Source organism: Panthera leo, chromosome D3, assembly GCF_018350215.1.
Source record: "Panthera leo isolate Ple1 chromosome D3, P.leo_Ple1_pat1.1, whole genome shotgun sequence".
Lineage (NCBI taxonomy): Eukaryota > Metazoa > Chordata > Mammalia > Carnivora > Felidae > Panthera > Panthera leo.
This window is the reverse complement of record NC_056690.1, coordinates 28,005,625-28,026,120: the sequence shown is the minus strand read 5'-3', so window position 1 is coordinate 28,026,120 and position 20,496 is coordinate 28,005,625. Positions and strand designations below refer to the sequence as shown.

The window sequence follows — 20,496 nt, the reverse complement described above, 5'->3', positions numbered from 1 at the left end:
ACTTGAAATGAAAAAAAAATTAACTCTAAGAAGACTGTGAAAGGTTGAGAATGTACGCTGCAATCTCCAGAGCAACCATTAAAAACATAGTATATAATACAAAGAGATACAGCCAAAGCCAATAGAAAAATTTAAACAAGAGTATTTGAAAATATTTAAATAATTCATAAGGAAACAAGAAAGAGGGAGAGGGGAACCAAAAAACTAGAGGAAAAAGAGAAAATAACAAAACGGTAGACCAAAATACAATCATATCAATGATTATAATAAATATAAATGCTCTCAACATGTTAATTATAAGATCCAACAATGATAAGCTATTTAAAAAAAGATCCAACTATAAGTTATCTGGCAGAAACCCACCTTAAATATAAAAACACAGATTAAAAGTAAAGATGAAAGAGAATTACTATATGTACAATAAGAGAAAGTTGGTTGGAGAAAATATGTTAATATCATGGAAAGTAGACCTCAGAGAAAGGAATATTATCAGGGATAAGGATACATAAAAATAAAAGGTATCAATTCATCAAGAAGATACTAAGAGTGCTAAATATGTACTCAGTTAATGACAGAATTTCAAAATGCATGAAGGAAAACTGATGCAACTGAAAGCAGAAATAAACAAATATGTAATTATAGCTGGAGACTTAAACACGTCCTTAGTAATTAGCTGAATAAGTGGCCAAAAAGTCATACAGAACCCTGACTAATACTACCTACCTACGTGACCTAGTTGACATTAACAGAACACTCTATCCAACAGAAAAACACATTCTTCACAAATGCACATGCAATATTCATCAAGATAGACCATATCCCAGATCATAAAACAAAACCTTAAAAAATGAAGAAGAAACAAAAGCATACAAAATATATTCTCTAACGTTATGGAATTAAGCTGGAAATCAATAGTGGAAAGGTAAATGGAAAATCTCCACATATTTGGGAAATGAATAATACACTTTTAAATAACCAATTTGTCCAAGAAGTAGTCAAGAGAAATTAGAAAGCATTTTGCATGCAATAAAAATGAAAACCAAAATAGTCAAAATTTGTAGGTTGCAGCTAAAGTGAGGCATGGAGGAAAATTTATAGCATTAAATGTCTACATATGGGGTGCCTGGCTGGCTCAGTTGGTAGAGCATGAGACTTTTGACCTCAGGGTCATGAGTTCAAGCCCCATGCTGGGTGTAGAGATCACTTTATAAAAACGCCCACATTAGAAAGAAAGAAAGGTCTCAAATCAATGACCCAGTGTGCACCTTAAGAAACTAGAGAAAGAGGCTCAAAATAAGCCCCAAAGCAAACCAAAGGAAGAAAATAGTAAGGATAGAGCAGAAACGAATACAACAGAGAATAGTAAAGCAACAGAGAAAAATCAACAAAATCAGAGATTGGCTCTTTATTTTATTTATTTAATTTTATTTTAGAGAGAGAGAGAGAGAGCACATGAGTGGGGGAGAGGGGCAGAGGGAGAGAGAGAATCTTAAGTAGGCTCCAATGCTCAGTACAAAGTCCAACTCAGGGCTCAATCCCACAACCCTGGGATCATGACTTGAGCTGAAATCAAGGGTCAGATGCTCAACCGACTGAGCCACCCAGGTGCCCTGAGATTGGTTCTTTAAAAAAGATTCATAAAATTGATAAATCTCTATCTAGACTGACAACCACAAAAAAGGGGGAAAGAAACAAACTATCCTCACGAAAAAAGGATTATCACTCAAGACACCGACACACCACCAACATTAAAAGGGCAGTAAGGAAATGCTATAAACAACTCAATGCACAAAAACTCAACAACTTAGATGAAATGGAACTTAGGGCCACAAACTACTAAAATGGCTACAATAAAGAAGAAAATCTGACAAAACAAAGTACATTAGAAAAAGTACATGTGGTACCACATGCAAAGTGGTACCAGCATTCTGGAAAACAGGTAGTTTCTGACAAAATGAAATATACGTGTATCATATTCCTGGCAATCCTACCCCTAGGTGTTTACAGAAATGAAAACTTATGTGCAAAGAAAAGCCTGCACATGAATGTTTATAGCAGCTCTGTTCATACTGCCCCAGAGGACCATCCATGGGTGAACAGAATACTCTTGAGCAATAATAAGGAACAAACTATTGAAAAACACAACTAAACGGATGGCTCTCCAGAGAATTATGGTGAGTGAAAGGTTAAATATGGCATGAGCCTAGTTATATGGCATTCCAGAAAAGGCCCAACAAGGTAGAGAGCACAGATGGGCAGTGGCTAGGGGCCAAGGGTGGGGAGACAGGCTGACTACCGAGGGGGAGCAGGAGGAAAGTTCTGAGGTAATGGATCAGTTTCCATGTCAGGATTGTGGACGTGCTGGTGTGCGCAGGTGTTACTACTCACTGTAAGTACATTTCATAATAATGATCATATTAATAACAGATACTTAGGAGTTCAATCTGATATAATAAAAGGACTGAAGAAATAGACAAACAGGAGAGAGCAGACAAATCTTGCATGCAGGAAAATTCCAAATAATTTGTATGGATATTCCGCCCTCAAGGATGTGGAACAGAATTCCCACCCCTGACGCAGGGGCTGCGCATACTGACTGCCTTCCTAAGAGGACAGTCTGCAAAGGGAGAGAAAAGAATAACTTTAACAGAAAGGAAACCTGACAACCACTACCTCGGCCAGGTGACCAAGGTCAACATCAACAGTGATGTCATTTTGACAACATGTACCATTAATATGTGATGAGACGGCACTTTACCTTTGAGGTCTGGCTCCCAGAAACCCACAACCCATCTAACTGTGAAAAAAACACATGACATATCCTAGCTGAGGAACATTCTACAAAAGACCCAACTGGTACCCCACAAAATTGTCAAGGCAATAATAAAAATAAGGAAAGTCTAAACAACTGTCACAGGCCAGAGGAGACTAAGGACACATGACAACTAAATGTAATGTGCTGTCCTGGATAGGATCCTGGGACAGAAACAGGACATTAGGTAAAAACTCAAAATATCTGAATAAATTGGGACTTAAGTCCATAATGATGTACCAATATTGGGTCATTACTATGACAAATGTACCATGCTAATAATGTAAGATGTTAATAAGAAGAGAACAGGGCTCAAGCATGCACTAGGTCACTGCTCTTGGCCATTTTCTGGAACGTTATTTTTTTTTTAATATAATATATCTGACAATATTGTGCTGTTTTTTCTTGAGCTACAATTGATTTGATTTACCACTAACATGCTATGAAAACCCAGTTTCCTGCTTAGACTTTTCTGGCTTATAGCCAATTTCTATCTAATTCTACTCAGGTGACTCTAAACAGATTTAATGCCAATTTTTAAGTGTTTATCCCATTTAAAATAATACACCATCTTATTATGGTGCCCTAATAGATTTAAATTCATTTAGTGTCCCTAATATAAGGTAGGCAGTATTCACTTAAGGAAATTAGCCGATGACTGTTACCAGCAGCAGCAGCAGCACCATGGTTACTTCTAGAAGCAGAGTAGCATGCCAGGGAAAGAAGACAGCTCTCCACCAGGCTGACCAACTCATTCTCTCCTTGAAGTACACAGCCATCCTAGTGGGAAGCTTCTGAATTGGCTGGTCCTTCAGGCTGCAGGAACAGAGACCCACTCACTTTATACTTCCCAGGCTACACCTGGAACCAGAAAGATGCTCTCTGGACAGGCCCATCCTGAGTGCTGCCTTGTCACCCTCCCACCTTCCTGATCAGGACAGACTATAGCAAGAATCCCAGAACTGGCCCCTCGAAGCCACATCACAGACACAGTGACCTGGGCGTTCTAGGCCAGGTCACTGGGAAACTTCCCAGGGCTGCTGCTTCATACCAGGGAAGTGGGGTTCTGACCACTGCCATCCACAGTCTTTGAAATGTAGGGAGTCCCAGGGGAGTCAGCACGTCCACATAAGGGCATCAGAAGCCAGCCTACAACTTGGGATAACCCCTTTTCAAGTGGTCACCCTATTGCTGAGTCTCCTGGGGGTCAATATCTCTCCACGGCGTTGGCTCACCACTCAAGCCAGGGGAGGGGGCAGCCCACTGAATGATGCCCAGGCCCCAGAGGGGTGATCCTGCCATAAAGAAGGCCAAGGGCACAGTCCCTTCCAGAGAGCCCAGACCTGCCCAAGTCAGCTTTAGGAAAGCATGTCCAGAGGAGACAAGGGAAGGAGCAATTCTGCTGGGATAGTAAGATCTCTATCCCATTACATACAGCTCATGGCCACAAAGAACTGGACACACTCCCTGGGCCAAAGAAAGCATGCTGCACCTCCCTGCTTGGGCCCCATGGGCTGCCAGGCACAGGCCCAGCCTAGAAGGGACCTGGGTGGGTTGGGCCAGCCCCGGCACCAACCCAGCCTGCACCCACAGCAACCCTCCCCGGCCCCGAGCCAGGGAAGCAGGTTTGCTGGGGTAACTCAGACTTCACAAAGAAACCATTTCTGGAATGGGGCTCCGTTTGGCTATTCGGAGTCAAAGGCGCACTTCATAGCTTCTTTCCAAACCCTATGCATTGTCAGGGCCCTTTCCCCTTTGAAGCCTCGGTGAGTGATTGAAGCGTCTACTTTCTGAGGGGCAGATAGCACCGGGCTGGTAATCTGACTCTAAGCCTGGGGATAAAGGTAGTTTGTTTCCTCTCAGCCCGTCTGTCAACACCTCCTCAGTAATTAGCCCTAATTATTACCAAGGGCCAGCCTCCCATTCGGTTATTAAATCAGAAATAGTATCGTGGCCGGGCATCTGTCAACGCCCGACTGGCGACCTTGGATTCATTGAATCCTCTGTCAGTATCCGTGGCTTCAAAGATGCAGATCCTGGGGAGGGGTTCCGGGGACTCAGTGCGGCCAGCCCTGCCTGGGAGGGAGGGTTGAGGGGAGGGAGGACACAGCCACGAATAGCCCTGGCCTCGGAGTCCAGGGGGAGGTGGGAGCCAGGCACCATCCCTGCACCCTCCTTCTCCCTGGGCAGCAAGTGCACACCGCAAACATGGCCATCTCCACCTCCCCAGGCGACTGAGGGAACACTGTGTGTATGGTGTGGGGGTAGGGGGGTGTAAGGCATGCACTCCAGCAGCCCTTCCCCTAGGGGACCAAAAACCAGTCCCAGGCCTGCTTGCCTCTGGCATAGCCATCTCCCAGGAGCAGCAGGTGGTGGTGGCCTGAGGCCCGGCAGGGTCCTGTGCTGGCTTTTTTCTTGAATGCACAGGTAAAACAGCCAAGCCCTGGGGCCAGGAACCCCCTCTGAGCTTCAAGTACAGCCAGGACATCTCCCCATGGACCAGAAAGTCCACAAACAAGATCTGGGGGACAGCTGTAGAAACAGGCTTCTGTGGTAGAGTCAAGGGTGCTGCACTCCTGAAGGCCCCGGGGAGATACACTGACAGCCACCTCCATCCTTTGCCTGAAGCTTCTCGTTCTGTCCAAAAGCAGCAAGTCACTTGCTCCATAACTTGGAAACCTTCTGCTCCCACAGAGCTCAGGCATTCCTGGCTCCTCGGAGGGGGAAGATTTACCCCCTCAGGCAGGAGTATGCCAGGTCCCATGGGAGCTCCTTGCCTGCAGTCAACCACAGCAGTGTCCCACACTGTGTCTGGACATTCACCACTCCCCTCCCCCCAGGTCCACAAGCACCCCTTCTGGAAGGGCCCCACCGTGTTTGGAGGAGAAGGCAACAGAAGCCAAGTTACAGCCACATCCCGTGGGACCTGGCTCCTCTGCTGGGGTCAAGGCCCACGTGGTATGATGGGTGACCAGGTAGAGGTGAGCATGACCCTCCCACCAGCGTGCATGTTCTCCCCTGCCACAGCACAGCTAAGTCCCTGCTGGGTGCTCTGCCAGTGCTCCCACACTGGCAGGGCCAGGCTGGGCTGGCTGGGGCAGCAGGAGTGAGCTTTATGGACAAAGGCACAGTGATACCTGACAGACTAGCAGCTGCAGCATATGAGGTGTGAACGACCAGTGTGCCCCAAGGCCAGGAGAGGCTTCCTGAGGCCGGGCCACTGAGGCCAGCAGTTGCACACTTCTCCTTGGGACCGAGAGACAGGCCAATCTTGCTGGACCGAAAGGAAATGCCAGGGAGGGTGGCTGAGGGGCTGCAGGGCAGGCAGGCTGGGCAGGCAAGGCCGCTCCATAAACAGGCACCTCAAGCTGCAGCTGAGGATGCCTGTCACCCCCAGGAGCAAGTCTAGGGAGCTTGGCAAGATAGCAGGAAGTCCCACTCGGAAGCATTTTCAGCCAGCCTGCCCCCACGAACTTACAGGCAGGGGTGGGAACCCAGCCAACGAAAGGCCAGCAGCATTTTTGTCCGTGGTGAACACACGGAAAAGCTTGTTTTACAGGAAGTGTGACCATTCCCATGCACCAGTGCCAGCCTCTGGGGCCCACTTCCACCAAGAGATCTGGTCTGCAGCAGCAAGCTGCCCAGGGCTGACAACAGCACCCAGACAACGCTCATCCTTAGGCATGGAATGGGGGCCAACCCCCATGGGCTTATGCCCAGGCAGCTCCTCTGAACCTGATTCCACTTGAAGAGGGGGTCCCTAAGCACAATGGTGGTAATGCATTTTCTGACAGGGATCCATGTGTTTGCTCCTATGACAGAGGCTACCTCAGACAGGGGGGTCCTCCCCCCGACAACTCACAGATATGCAAATAACATGCCTACAGATGCACCGCATGCTCAGAATGGGCTGTAGGGTTCTGTGCACATACACGTGTCTAGGTCCACACATTCACAGGGAAGGGAAGGACAGGGAAGGACCGGGGACAGTGAATGCAGTCCTGAGGGGCCTGCTGCCTCTAAGCTCATGTGAGGCAGAAATTCTCTCCATTACACAGGTGGCAAAATGAGACTTGCCAAAGTTCAGCATCTTGTGCAAGCCAGAGGGGGATGGGATGCAGGACACCATGACAGGGACCAGGAGGCCACAGTGGGCACTGTGAAGTGGACACCTAGAGCAGGGTGGAAGCACAGGGGCAGAGCTGTACTGGCCCTGGGCTACCCTCCTGGCCACCACTACGCATGGCTCCCATTTGCACTCTGATTTTCAGGGGAGGAACATAGGGTCTTGGTGGTGGAAAGGCTGCCATCTCCCAGGGGACAGCACCCTGGATTGGATACCTGGCCAACTCCATGCTTCCTGGCTTCCCCTACCCTGTAGGTCCACACAGGCTGCCCACCTCCCTACTCGTGGCCTTCAGAAAACCTTGGCTACGGTGCAAAAGTGTCAAGGTGAACAACACTGTGCACTCAGGACTTCATGGGGCTTGAGATGTGGCACTCCCAGTGGCCAGGAGGCATCCCTGTGCTGACCACACAGCACCTGCACTTCGCCACCTGTGTGGCAGAGTGTGGGCTCACTGTCAGCCCAGGCCCCCTGTTGCTCAGGCACATAGGGGGAGAGCAGCCCAGGATACTCCTCTCCACTGTCTGGTGGCCCCACCTGGCAAGTGGATGAGCACCCATCACACACAGGCCCCAACCCTGGCTGTGCACCCCTGAGGCCAGGAGAGAAGGAATGGGCTGCCAAGGGCACCCTGCAGGCCAGGGGCTCTTCCCAGGCTGTCAACACCCTTGTAACAGAGATCATGTCACCCATCTACAAATGAGGAAAGCACAGCTCGAAGAGAAAGCGAGCTCAAGACTCCCGCTGTCCAGGACAGCATGCTTAGCCAGGCAGTCCACCAACATGACGCCCCCGGCTTAAGAAATGACCACTGCTGGAGCCAAGCAAGGAAAACACCACCTCTGTGTTTATGATAATATGCGTTTTTAAAATTAGACAAGACAATTTAAAGAACAGGGTGGGGAGGTAGTGGGAATGTTTCTCTACCAAATAATGAAGACTCACTACAAAACTAGATAATTGGTGGGGGACAGACTGGACCAGAGAGCCAGGTATGTATGAGAAAGATGGCACCTTGGACACATTGGGCCAGCACGGCATCCTGAACCTGATGCTGGCAGGTCCGTGCCCCGTGGGAAAAAGTGAGATGGGATCCTCTACTGGTTAGGGCAGAATAGGTCACGCTGTGGAAAACACAAGCCCCCAAACTCAGAAGCTCCACACATCAGATTACATGTCCAGCGCAGGTGGGCAGAGGAGCCCTGCTCATCACTGGCCATCTGATGGCCACAGCAGAGCCACGCCATTAGTTACAAGCTAACTCAAGAGTCGATGTAAAAGGTAAAACATTAAAACTGGGAAGTATAGGGTAATGTCTCTCCTTCAGGTACACAAAGATTTCTGAAAGAAGAAGAAAAAGTTCCCAGACATTACTGGGCATATCCTGCTGCCGTGGCCTGGAGGGGCTCTGCAGCTCAGCACTCAGCGATGCTCAAAGGGTGCTCACCACAACACTGTCTGCAATAGCAAAAATGAAAAACAAGAAATCCATCTTGGCCATTATTATGGGCAAATAGTGCTTCCCCCTCCCCCCACCCCCAAATTCACACTGAAGTTCTGACCACCACTACCTCAGAGGGTGACTCTATTAGGAAACAGGGTCTTCAAAGACATAATTAAGGTTAAATGAGGTCATATGGGTGGCCTCTAATCCCATATGACTAGTGTCCTTATAAGATGGAGTTAGAGCACAGACGGACAACCATGTGAGGACACAGGGAAAAGATGGCCATCATAAGTCAAGGGGACAGACCTCAGGAGAAACAACCCTGCCAACACCTTGACCTTGGGCTTCCAGCCTCCAGAACCATGAGGAATACATTCTGTAGTTTAAGCCATGCAGCCTTAGTAAACAGGCATCTTCCCGTGGGTATTGACGAAGGCTGGCCCTACTTCGGTGATGGCTGCACCACTGAGCGTCCTGTTCATCTTCTCCATGCTGACAGCCCCACCTCACGGGGGTATTAGCTGCTTATCCCTCGAACTTAGGTGTGGTTTGGCAGCTTCCTTTGGGCATGGGAATGGAAAAGGAGGGACAAGTATCACTTGTGGTTTGCTGTGGTCTTTCCCTTGCCTCGGTGGTTTTGGAGAAATGTGTCCAGTGAGCTCCTATCAACACGGGTCCTTTGTAACAGGCAGAGGGCACCCCAGCTGATCTGTGACAGGTAAGTGGTGAGATGTGGGAGGTTTTTACTGCAGCACAATCTGGCCCATCCTGATTGTTATGACAGGACAACAGCTCTATTTACCTTGTTCCTCACTATAGGACCATGGGGCTGTTTGCAGTTCTGCTGTTAATGCAGTGACTGCCCACTAGGCAGTCAACAGGGCTCAGACCACTGCGTGGGTTTTATCTCAATCCTCCCACTACCCTATGAGGTCAGGTGACAGCAAGGACCATGATTTGCAAGTGGAGCTCAAGTCCATGCTCTGAAGCCCTACACCAAGGAATAAACAACAGCCATCTGCATGTAGGCAAGTGATCAGGGTCTGCACGCTTAGAAATGTTATGTGGGTGAATTGTAGTATTGTAATATTTGATATTCTCACCAACAAGAAAAAGCCTATTTCTCCATGTCTTCAACAATTCTGGATATCTAGAACTTTTAAAGTCCTGGGATCACAGGCAGAAAAAAAAAATCACCATACTTCCCTGTAGTACTTTTATGATTTTTCAAATACTGAAATCTTTAGTCCATCTGGAGTAGAGCCTGGCAGAGTGAGGTGGGTATCCAGTTTTACCATTTTCCAGATGGCTAACCAGTTGTTCCAACTCCTTTTAGTGAATAATCCATTTCAGCCCCATTAATTTGAAACAATACCTTTAAGCATGAACTAAATTCCTGCATTTATTTGGCTTTATTTCAAAGTTCTCTATTCTTCTCTGTTCGTCCATCCACACCAAATTTCAAGTAACTTCATTGTTGCAGCTTTATAAAAAGTTCTGTTTCTCATAGGACCTTATCCTTAATACTTCTGGTGTTAAAGTTTTCCTTGGAGACATGTATGTTAAAAACTGTTCCACAGAGCTCACAAATATCCTATCTTTAGGAAATAACATCTCCAGGTATTTCCAAGGCAAGTAAAGGACAGACCTGATGATCTGGTAGGTAGACCCAAGCACATCAGCTGGACCCTGAGCATATCCAGCAAACACTTTCAGACTGTCCTGCACCCAGGAGCATCTTCTTCCATCTCCCATGTGAGAGCCAGGAGTGGCGAATGGCCCAAGGATCCTCCTCTCATCATGCATGGTAGGGCCTTCTCCTTCTCCCCGCTCAGAATGGGAAAGGAGCTAGGTCACTGCATATGGCCAAAGACGGCACAGCATTGGCTGGCAGTGAAACTATCACTTTGCAACACCATATGCACTGCCTATCTACAAGGCCAGGCCAGAGCCCTCCCACCCTCTCCTGATCCCACCCTCAAGTGGCCATTGCCACTGAGACCCTGACCTCCTTTCTTTTCCTTTGTGGCAAGGGCTCAACCGCAACAGGAGACATTTTCCAAATTAAAACATTGGTCACCTAGGCTCTCCACACATCCTCTTGGGCCTGCCTTGGGACAGGTGGCCCTCAGGAGAGGTATGCCAGACTATAAACCAAGCTTGCAGAAGCTGTCTGGGGCCCAAGGGAGAAAAGGTCCACAGGGCCAGAGGGGCCAAAGGAAAATGGCAATCTTGAGCTGACGGGATTCATCTCAGGTCCACTAAATGTAGATGAGAAAGGTGGCCTGCGCAGATGCCAGCAATAGTGCGGGTGTCAACTAAGTGACTCGGCCATCATCCCAGAGAGCAACTCCAGGTTCTACTGTCAGAGGCATCTTACCAGCTCAAACAATATCGCCAACAATATCAGACCCATTGGCAGGCCAGGGAGTGGGAAGCAGTCTGACCTGGGTCTACAAAAGGACGGTCCAGACATGAGCAATAGTGGAGGGGCAGCAGTGTATCTGGGGCTGGGCTACAATGTGCAGGGATTTCCCACACTTGATCAGAACCAGGCTGCAGTCATTTCTTCTGTGGGCTTGCTTGTTTGCTTTTCAGGTTGTATCAGCTTCCCACCTATTTCTAAGATTTTCAACTGTTTTATTTACAAGCCAACTGTGCCTTAAAATAGTTCACGCTTAAAACCATGTGAACCCAGAGCCTTTTAAAGTGATAATTACTAAATAATCCCAATGGTGTCTATTTTACTTAAAAATTTTTACCAGATGTTTGCTTACTACTGTTTTTTCTCTAAAATAGTTTTAGTAGCAGTTCATGCTTCCACTTTATTTGTTCTTCCTACTTTCCTGGAAAAGTGTTGTTTCCAGCTGTAAAACTAAAGGGGCTTGACACTCTTGCCTAATTGTTCATCACAGTAGGTACACTGTACCCATCCTGTGTTAAACTTGGCTTGAGGGAGCTTCTGAGCTCAGTTCTCATTATTAGAAAACCCATCCTGTGCAGAACGGATCTTTCTTCATTCCAATCCTCTGGCCCCTTGGCCTCACAGCTCTGGTCTGCTTCCTGCTCCTTCACTCCAGCTCTAGGAAGTCAGTTTTCAAGGCCACATTCCACCTGCCAAGACTCCCATTCCCACCTATTCAGCCCAACTCCTTCCTTCAACCAGATCCTTTGATTTTCAAAACCCCACCCACCAGAAACCTGCAACACTGAACCTAGAGTGCTCATGGCTAGGGCCTAGCCTGTTCTCAACAGAACAGACAACAGTGCTTCTGCCAACAAAATAAGGGCTCTGCTCATCAGCTGCCACCACACCACAGGATCAGCCATGGATTTAACATGTTTAATGAGCACCAGTTGTGTACCAGGGACACAAAGCTGATTAGGATGGAGCTCCTGCCCTAGAGGCTCACAATCTACCCAAAGATACAAGTCATTTATAGTGTTATGGTTTAAGTGTTGAGTCAGCAATGCCCAACAGTGGGCAGGGAGGCAGTGAATGCTGAATAGCAGAAAGTGGGAAGGCAACAATGGGCAAAGGCACTGAGACACAGAAATTCATGCCAACTTCTGAAAACACCAGGTGTTAACTACAATGTTAATATACAGAAGGGAGAAATGCTTGGAACTTAGTTAAGACTGGCAAGGAGGCTTGTATCCCATCTACCTAGCTGTCCCAGGCTGCTGGTATACCCATAGGGAAGCATCTTTCTCTGCCATCCCACTAGTACTAAATGATCAAAGTGGCCACTTCCTCCATGCAGCCTTCCTTAAATTCTAGCCCAGAGGACAAAGGTCACAGAGAGCCAAGATGGGGAAGGGGGCCTAAGTACAGATACCATCCAGGAACAGATCTAAACACGGCTGGCATGGCAGACCCAGTCCAGTCTAGCCAACACTGAATGAGGGATCTGGGGAGGGGGTGGTTATGAAGACATACAGATATCTGAATGGGGACTGCTGTATGGAACTCTGTCCAACTAATGGCAATGCAGCTGGCAATGCACAGGGAGGCAGCCTCTGGGTGACTGGAGAAGTCAGAGAATGAGGAGTACATGGTAGAGCCCAATATTCTGCTATAAGAGGAGGTGGGGTGGTGAGGACAAGGGGGCTGTCTGTGTTCAGACAGGGCAGAGCCCAAACAGGTGCACCTCCAATAAAGCAATAAAACAAGTGGCCCAGCAATAAAGCAAGTGGATAAGGCAATACCTGGCACACTATGGCTACAGTCATCTGGCAATGCCACTCTGTCCTGCTGGGGCACTGTGGGGCTTTTCAGCTATGCAGGCCACTTCATCACAAGGGGCACTACTGAATCTGCCTGGACTGTGTTCAGACTCCAGGGCTGTGGGGTAGGGAGCAAGAGAAACTGCTAGCTCTCTTGGGGTCTCTGGGGTGTCTGCAACCTGCTGAGGGGTACCTAAGGATGCCTTCTGGTCTCCCTCTGTCTTAGAAACTTCCTCCTTTGTCTTCTGGGTTTCTGGACCCTGGTGGAACTGGATCTGGTTTCTGGGCAGGCGGGTTAGAGATTCTGAAAGTGCAGGGACAGGTGTGGGGACCGCCTACCCTGGCTGGGATGAGGCTGGCCTCACAGGACCAGCATCAGCCCTGCATGCGGAACTAGACGAGGTGAGGGACTCCACAGACCCAAGGCTGCTCTCCTTGGCCAGCTGCTACTCAGGGAGACCATTTCTGGATGTAGAGTTGGAAGTATAAACAGCAAAGGTGGCCACAGCAACTGGGACAGCACCCACGTTGAATGCCAGGACCTCCAAATACCTAGATAAGTACTGCCTCACCACAGGCAGCTGCAGGGCCACTGGTGACTGGCTTGAGGCAGGGGCCAGGGGGCAAGGCGCTGCAGCATGGTACTCAGCAAAACTGTTCAGGTCTTGAACGACATCCTCGAGATCCTGGCAGAAGAGCTCATAATCGTCAGGAAGGGGCAGGTCCCCGACGAGGTAGGGGGGGTGCTCACGCCCGGGCTTGGCCGGTCAGGTGCCCAAGGATCTCACAGACGTGACTGAGGTTGTCCTGACAGTTCTCAAAGCAAAAGGACATGTAATCACCCAACTGAGCCCAAAATCGGTCCACAAGCCATGGGGAGTCATCAAAGGTGCCTGGGTCCAAGCTTGGCACCTAGTAGAAGTCCACGCTGAGGGGTCATGGGCTGGGCATGCACAGAGCCAGGGGTCCCCTTTCTGTGGGCTTACCACCAGGAGCACTGCTGGCTGTGCTCTTCTGCTCCATGGTCGTATGCACGCATACGGGGTCCCCACAGCAGGGCCGCTCAATCCAGGGATCCACTAGGGGGGCATATGTGACCCCAAGAGAGACCTGGTCCATCTGCTGCCAAGGGTGTGTGTTGGCATAACTGGCTGCTGCTGGGATGGGATTGCAAGGGCCGTGCCGATGGCGCCAGCAACAGGGCATGCTGGGAGCAGAGGGGAGCTGCCACACCAACTAGAAGAGGAAGGGGGAAGAAAGGAAGAGATGGTGCAGCGGGGAGGGTGGGCAGGACACAGCAGGACAGAGATGGGCTGAAGAGGTGTCTGGCAAACCCAGATGTTCCAGGCAAGTGCTGAGGGTCAGAGGAGCTGACAGCTGTGGCCTCAGGAGAGCTGAGAAGAGCTGATGGGACTGTCAGATGCAGGCCACCATCCAAGGCAATCCTGTCCAAAAACAAGGTGGGGAAGAGCGGGAACTAGGCCCAACCATCTCCACCGTGCAACAAAAGGAGGCAATACGCAGGCAAACCCCAGGTACCCCACTAGGAGCTGTGACTGGAAGGAGGGCCCAAGAGGCAGGCCTGAGAGGCCTGAGAAGGTGGGCCAATGCCACCTGTGATGTTTCATGGGCAAGGTGTGATGGCAGATGCTATCAGTCCCAAGAGAAGGAAAAGGGGCCAGATCAGAAGCCCCTGGGCTTCCTTGGACAGCCTGGCTGGCTGTCAGGGATTTTCAGGAGAACAACAAAAGCAACCTTTAACTGAGTGCTCTATCTATGGCAAACACTGACACCTTGATGAGGCTGATACTCTTATCGTACCAGAGGCAAAGTGGTGAGTGAAGTCACTTGTCTACAGCCACACACCAATCAGTAAGTGACTGAGGCAGGTGAACCTGGCTCTAAAGACCATATGATTAACCACCACACATCACCATGCTGGTTATGAACTACGTTTCAATCCACTGAGAAGGAGCCCCCAGTCACCCCAAACACTGTGAGCGTTAGGTAAGAAGACGAGGTCACAAGATCCTTTTACATCAAAGCACTAGGAGCTTGGAAGGGGCTACCTGCATGCCAGACAGAAGCCTGGGGTCCCACTATTCTCTGGTGCCCACCAGCCTCTCCACCCATGCTTTCCAGACTTACCTCACCACTCAGAGTCCAGCGTGCTGACAACACCACCCTCATCCTAAACACCACCTCCCTGTCCTCATCCTTGTCAACAGCACAGGATACAATCCCTCAAGTTTAATCTCACTCGCTGTGTCTTCTTTCACCACCTCAAAGTCACTCCAGTAAAGGGCCTGGAGGGCAGTGGTCATCAACCCTGAGCAGTCCAAAAAGCCCCGAAGTGGGAAAGGAGGCCGCAACCATCACCAAGTACAGTTCCCTTCCAATGCCAGGAGCCCTCTCTCAGGGCTCTCCCACTGCCTAACCTGACAGTGGCCACTTCCCAAGTATCTCTGCAAAGGGAGGTCCACTCACAGCTGCCACAGAACACACTCTGCAACGCCTCCACACATATCCCAATGTTCCATCAGCTCACATCCAGGGCACCACGGTCTGCACACACCTTTGTGCACAGTTGCCTATGTGTTTATCTACCCCTGCCCCCATCACAGTGAGTTCCTCCAGGGAAACACAGCTCTGCTGATCTTTCTGCTGAGCACCTCCCAGGGTGGCCTGCAGCATCTGAAGCTGCTAGGGCCACCAGCACCTACTTCTGCCACCTAAGCATTCAGGAACCTCTCAGGTATGGCCCCCACTCTGGGGGGTGATTCTTCCACCTGAAAGCCTTCTCATCCTAACAGAGAAAAACAATATAACAGAGCCTGCCAGCAGCAGTGGCTCAAGTGGCAGCACACAAATGCAATCCACTCGGGACTCCAGTCCAGTTCCTCATCAAGCTCTGAAAACCAATGACGATGAACGCCAGTGACCACGAACCACACTCCAAGCTCCTGCCACCAATCTAAGGTTAAGTGCCAGGCTGCGCACAAAAACCACATCCCATGCCCAATACACAGTGCACTACCCAGGTCTCTGCCCTGGCTTCCTCCCAGTCCCAAACTCCTACCCCCGGTCAGAACCCTAGCTGTCCCCTGCCTGCTCATCAGCATGCCTGTGTACCCCTGTAGCATCAGGGTGAAGGCTCCCCTGCGCCACCCAGCCAGCCCTGCTTGGCCGTGAACCTTCTTAAGTTTGGGTCTCTTAACACTTTTGAGAACCTTAGCCCTCCCACAGCTATTAGTTTGTTGACCCCTCTTCCTTCTCTCCCCACCCTAACACTGAGGAATTTGGGCCCTTCTGGACTGCACAGCGCTTTACTCAAGGAACAGGTACCGGGACGCACACGCATTTGCCTCTGCAAAGCCAAAAGCCAGCACCTACAACGCTGGAGCGTTCTCGGCTCCTAGGAGACTAGGGACCCCGGGGGTAGAACAACTTGCCCAAAGCTTCGCAGCAAGTGGAGGGCAGACCACTGCACCACCCCCTTCTTAAACGCCATGCAGGAAACCGCGGGGATATGAGCTCACAAGTCCCACTGCAAAAAGAAGCCGACCGACCTGAGGCTCCACGAGGCGTCTGCGAAGAGGGTCCACGGATCTGCGACCGGAGACTACGGACCCGTCTCCCTCCCAGGGCGAGACTCCCAAGTGCCACCTAAAAAGCGCAGAACAAGATCGGCCGCCGTGAGGTGAGAAAGGGCGCGGGGGACACCTTCGAACACAGCTGGAACCACCAGAAAATGACTCCAGGCTCTCCCCCGCCCACGGCGCGGACCGAGAAACTGAGGCCCGCCTTTCCGAAGAGCAACAGGGACCCAGTCCGAGGGCTCCGAGCGCCTCTCCGCTGACAGGAAGTTGGGAAGGACGGAGGGGCGGGGCCCCCGCCGGGCACTCGGGTTCCCGCCGCCCCACTGACCCTCCGTCCAAAGTCTGCGACACCCGCTCCAGCAGGGGCTAAGTTCCAAGCCTAACCACTTCGCGCAGCCACGCCCCCAGCGTGCGCGTGGCCGCCCCATACGTCCCCGCGCCGGTACTCGGCGCGTCCCACACTAGTCTCCCTGTAGGGCTGCGCCTGCGCTGTGAGCCTTGAGGCCCATAGCTGCGCAGGCGCTCTCAGGCCCTGCCAGCGCGGCAGTGAGGCGCGGGGGGTGATGGGAGCGCGCTCAGCCCCGCGACGCCGCGCCAAGTGCTTGGAGCAGACCCGGCTGCGTGGGCAGGCGTGGGGTGGCCAGGGCTGGCGGTGTTCAGCGGGCCGGCGTGAAACGCACTGGGGCTGAGGAATGGATAGCAGGAGGGAGGGACGGGGCACCCAACTGGCTCTCCCAGGGATGTTGGAGCCGTTGCCACTGCCCTCAAATCAGCTGGGCCCTGGGGCGCTACCGAACGTCTGGAGGGTTGCTGGGAACAGAGCCCACCAGGGAGGGTTTGGCCATAGAGGGCCTTCGGCGCTTTGGTGGAAAGTGTCTCTCACCACCCAGCGCCCCATGCTCGGAAGTGGGGCCTGGTTCTGCCTACGTTCTGTGCGGGAGCCAGAGGGCAAGGCTGGGCAGGCCGTGAGGACGCCCCACCTGGGTGCCTAGAGGCTGGTAAACCGGGGCCTGTAGGTTTTCTAGGGGGTGTGTTTGTGCTGCCCTACCCGGGTGGAGGCTAGACTGAGAGGACAATGAGGGCAGGCTGCCAAGGCCAAGTTTGCTCCCCAGGAGTGGCATGCTCATTCAGCACCCAGAGACTTTGGGAAAGTGAGCAGAGCATGAGGTTGGATGCTCCTCATGTGCACCACCCCACGCTTCCTCTTCCACTGCTTACGGTGACTAGACAAGAGGTGGGAGAGGGTATCTGCCCCTCGGATACCTAATGCCTTGTGAGCCAAGGACCTGGATGCAGGCCAGGAGGTATTGGAGCCATCAGCAGCCGAATCCCCTGGAAAGAGATGTTTCTCAAGGGGAACACATGCCTAAGAGACCAGCTCCCTTTCTGCCCTGGTCTAGTGACTCCTTTCATGAAACTATCTCTGAAATGTTATCTGCATTTACACCCAAACTCAGTCTCTTTGATCTTTGAAACGCGAATCAAAGATCACATTGTACCTTTACTTGGGTCTGTGGGGCTTCCAGCCACCTCGGCCAAAAATAATAAAAGTGGCACCCAGCCAGGAAACGCCTCCTTGAAGTGTGAATGAAACTTGTATTTTTCGGTTGTATCTTTCCTAATTGACCTGATAATTTAAACTTCCTGCCTCAAAGGAGAGGGGGAGTTCCCGACAATTTGGCTTACCTCAGGCACTAGGCAGCTCAGGCCAACTCCAGGCTGGTCAGCAGAGAGCAGGCAGTATGCTCGTGTCAAAAACTAATCCAACTGGGCCAGCCCATCAGAAACCACTTTTTTTTGGTTCCAATTGCTTTTTTTTTATTCAGGCCATGTTCTATGTATATATTTTTTAAATTGTAATAAAATATACATGTCATAAAATTTACCCTTTTAAAACCGTTTCTAGATGTACAATTTGGTGGCATTAAGTATATTCACGCTGTGTGCAACCTTCACCACCACCCATCTCCAGAACTTTTGCATCACCCCAAACAGAAACTGTACCCATTAAACACTAGCTCCCCACCACTACCCCTGCCCCAGCCTCTGGTAACCTCTATTCCACTTTGTCTATGTTAATTTGCTTATTCTAGGTACCTCATATAAGTGGAACCGTACATTATCATTTCATTTAGAATGTTTAAGACGTTCATGTCGTAGCACCTGTCAGAATTTTTGTTCCCTTTTAAGGCTCAGTAATATTCAATAATATGTACACATCACATTTTGTTTATCCATTCAACTGTTGATGGCCACTTGGGTTGCTTCAGTCTTTAGGCTTTTGTGACTAATACTGCTATTAACATGGGTGTACAAGTATCTATTAGAGTCCTGCTTTCAGTTCTTTAGCTATATATCTAGGAGTGGAATGGCTGAATCATATGGTAATCCTATGTTTAACTTTTTTAAGAAACTGCCAAACTTTTCCAGAGCATCTGCATTATCTTATGTTCCTACCAGCAGTGCACAAGTTTTCCAACTTTTCCACATCCTCACAAATACTTATTCTTTTCTGGGTTTGTTTGTTTGTTGTTGTTCAAAAATAGCCATCCTAATGGGTATGAAGTGGTATCACATGGTTTTAATTTTACTGACTAGTGACTCCCAGCATCTTTTCATTTGGTTATTGACCATTTGTAGCTCTTCTTAGGATAAATGTCTGTTCAAGTCCTTTGCCTGTTGGGTTTTTTGTTTTGTTGTTGTTGAGTTGTAGGTGTTCTTTACATATTTTATATATTAATCCCTTATAAGATATATGATTTGTGAATATTTCTCCCATTCTGTGGTTTATCTTTTCACTCTCTTGGTTTCCTTTGAGACACAAAATTTTTAAACTTTGATAAAGTCAAATTACCCATTTTTTTCTCTTTTTCTTTTGGTGTCATATATAAATCATTGCCAAATACAATGTTGTGGAAATTTCTGCCTGTTTTTTCCTAAGAGTTTCATAGTTTTATCCCTTATGTTTACATCTTTGATCCATTTGAGTTATTTTATATATAAATTGATATAAAAGTCCATCTTCTTCTGTTTGCATGTGCATATCCAGTTTTCCCAGTACCATTTGTTGAAAAGACTGTCCTTTTCCCATTGAATAGTCTTGTAACTCTTGTCAAAAATCAACTGATAACATAAGCAATAGTTTATTTCTGGGATCTCTATTTTATTCCATTGATGTCTATGTTTGTCTTTATGTCAGTCTTAAAAAAAATTTTTTTTAGGGGCGTCTAGGTACCTCAGTCAGTTAATTGCCAGATTTTGGCTCAGGACATGATCTTACGGTTCGTGGGTTCCAGCCCCACGTTGGGCTGAGCCGGGAGCCTGCTTCAGATTCTGTCTGTCTCTCAAAAATAAACAAATGTTAAAAATTTTTTTAAAATATTTATTTATTTTTGAGAGAGAGAGAGAGACAGACAGAGCACGAGCAGGGGAGGGGCAGAGAGAGACACACACACAGAAACTGAAGCAGGCTCCAGGCTCTGCACTGTCAGCACAGAACCTTGATGCGGGGCTCCAACTCACAGATTATGAGATCATGACCTGAGCCAAAGTCAGACGCTTAACCGACTGAGTCACACAGGTGTCCCAAAATGGAATTGAGGGACACCTGGATCAGTCAGTTAAGTGTCCAACTCTTTTTTTTTTATTTTTTTAATGCTTATTTATTTTTGAGAGAGAGAGAGAGCGGGAGAGGGGCAGAGAGAGACAGAAACACAGATTCTGAATCAGACTCCAGGCTCTGAGCTGTCAGCACAAAGCCCGAGGTGGGGCTTGAACTCACGAACCTTAAGATCATGACCTGAGCCAAAGTCCAAAGCCCAAACAACTGAGCCACCCAGGCGCCCCTCTTTATGTCAGTCTTGACTACTGTAGCTTCATGACAAGCTTTTAAATCAGGAAGTGTGAATCCTCCAATTTCATTCTTTTTTTTCCAACATTATTTTGGTTATTGGGGATCTTGAGATTCCAAAAATTTGTATTTTGAGGATCAGTTTTTCTATTTATAGAAAAAAAAAGACCCTTGAGATTTTGATAGAGATTGCATTTAGTCTCTATATCACTTTGTATACTATAGATATTTCAGTAATATTAAATCCTCCAGTCTGTAAGTATGGGATGTCTTTCCACTTATTTAGGTCTTCTATAATGTCTTCCAGTGATGTTTTGTAGGTTTTAGTGTGCAATTCTTTTGCTTCTTTGGTTAAATTTATTCTCTTATATTTTATTCTGCTTGATGTTACTGTAAGTAGGATTGTTTTCTTAATTTCCTCTTCAGATTGTTTGT

At 49.0% G+C, this 20,496-nt stretch overlaps 2 protein-coding genes and 1 non-coding gene across 3 annotated transcripts in view; 1 reads left to right on the top strand and 2 right to left on the bottom strand.

Moving 5' to 3' along the window:
* GNB1L (G protein subunit beta 1 like) overlaps nt 1–16,241 on the bottom strand; it is a 59,317-nt gene extending 43,076 nt beyond the window's left edge. Inside the window, exon 1 of the mRNA XM_042910223.1 lies at nt 16,182–16,241. The gene's annotated coding sequence lies outside the window, so the exon portion shown is untranslated. The remainder of the gene's footprint in view (nt 1–16,181) is intronic.
* TRNAK-UUU lies at nt 1,122–1,194 on the top strand. The gene has a single exon. It is a non-coding gene; the product is annotated as a tRNA-Lys (tRNA).
* On the bottom strand, nt 11,715–16,269 carry RTL10 (retrotransposon Gag like 10). The gene is given in 5 exon segments (XM_042910222.1): nt 11,715–12,873; nt 12,875–12,911; nt 12,914–13,355; nt 13,357–14,057; nt 16,182–16,269. Coding segments are annotated over 4 exon segments (1,200 nt in total). The 5' UTR covers nt 13,819–14,057; nt 16,182–16,269; the 3' UTR covers nt 11,715–12,614.
* Between the last annotated feature and the right edge of the window lie 4,227 nt (nt 16,270–20,496).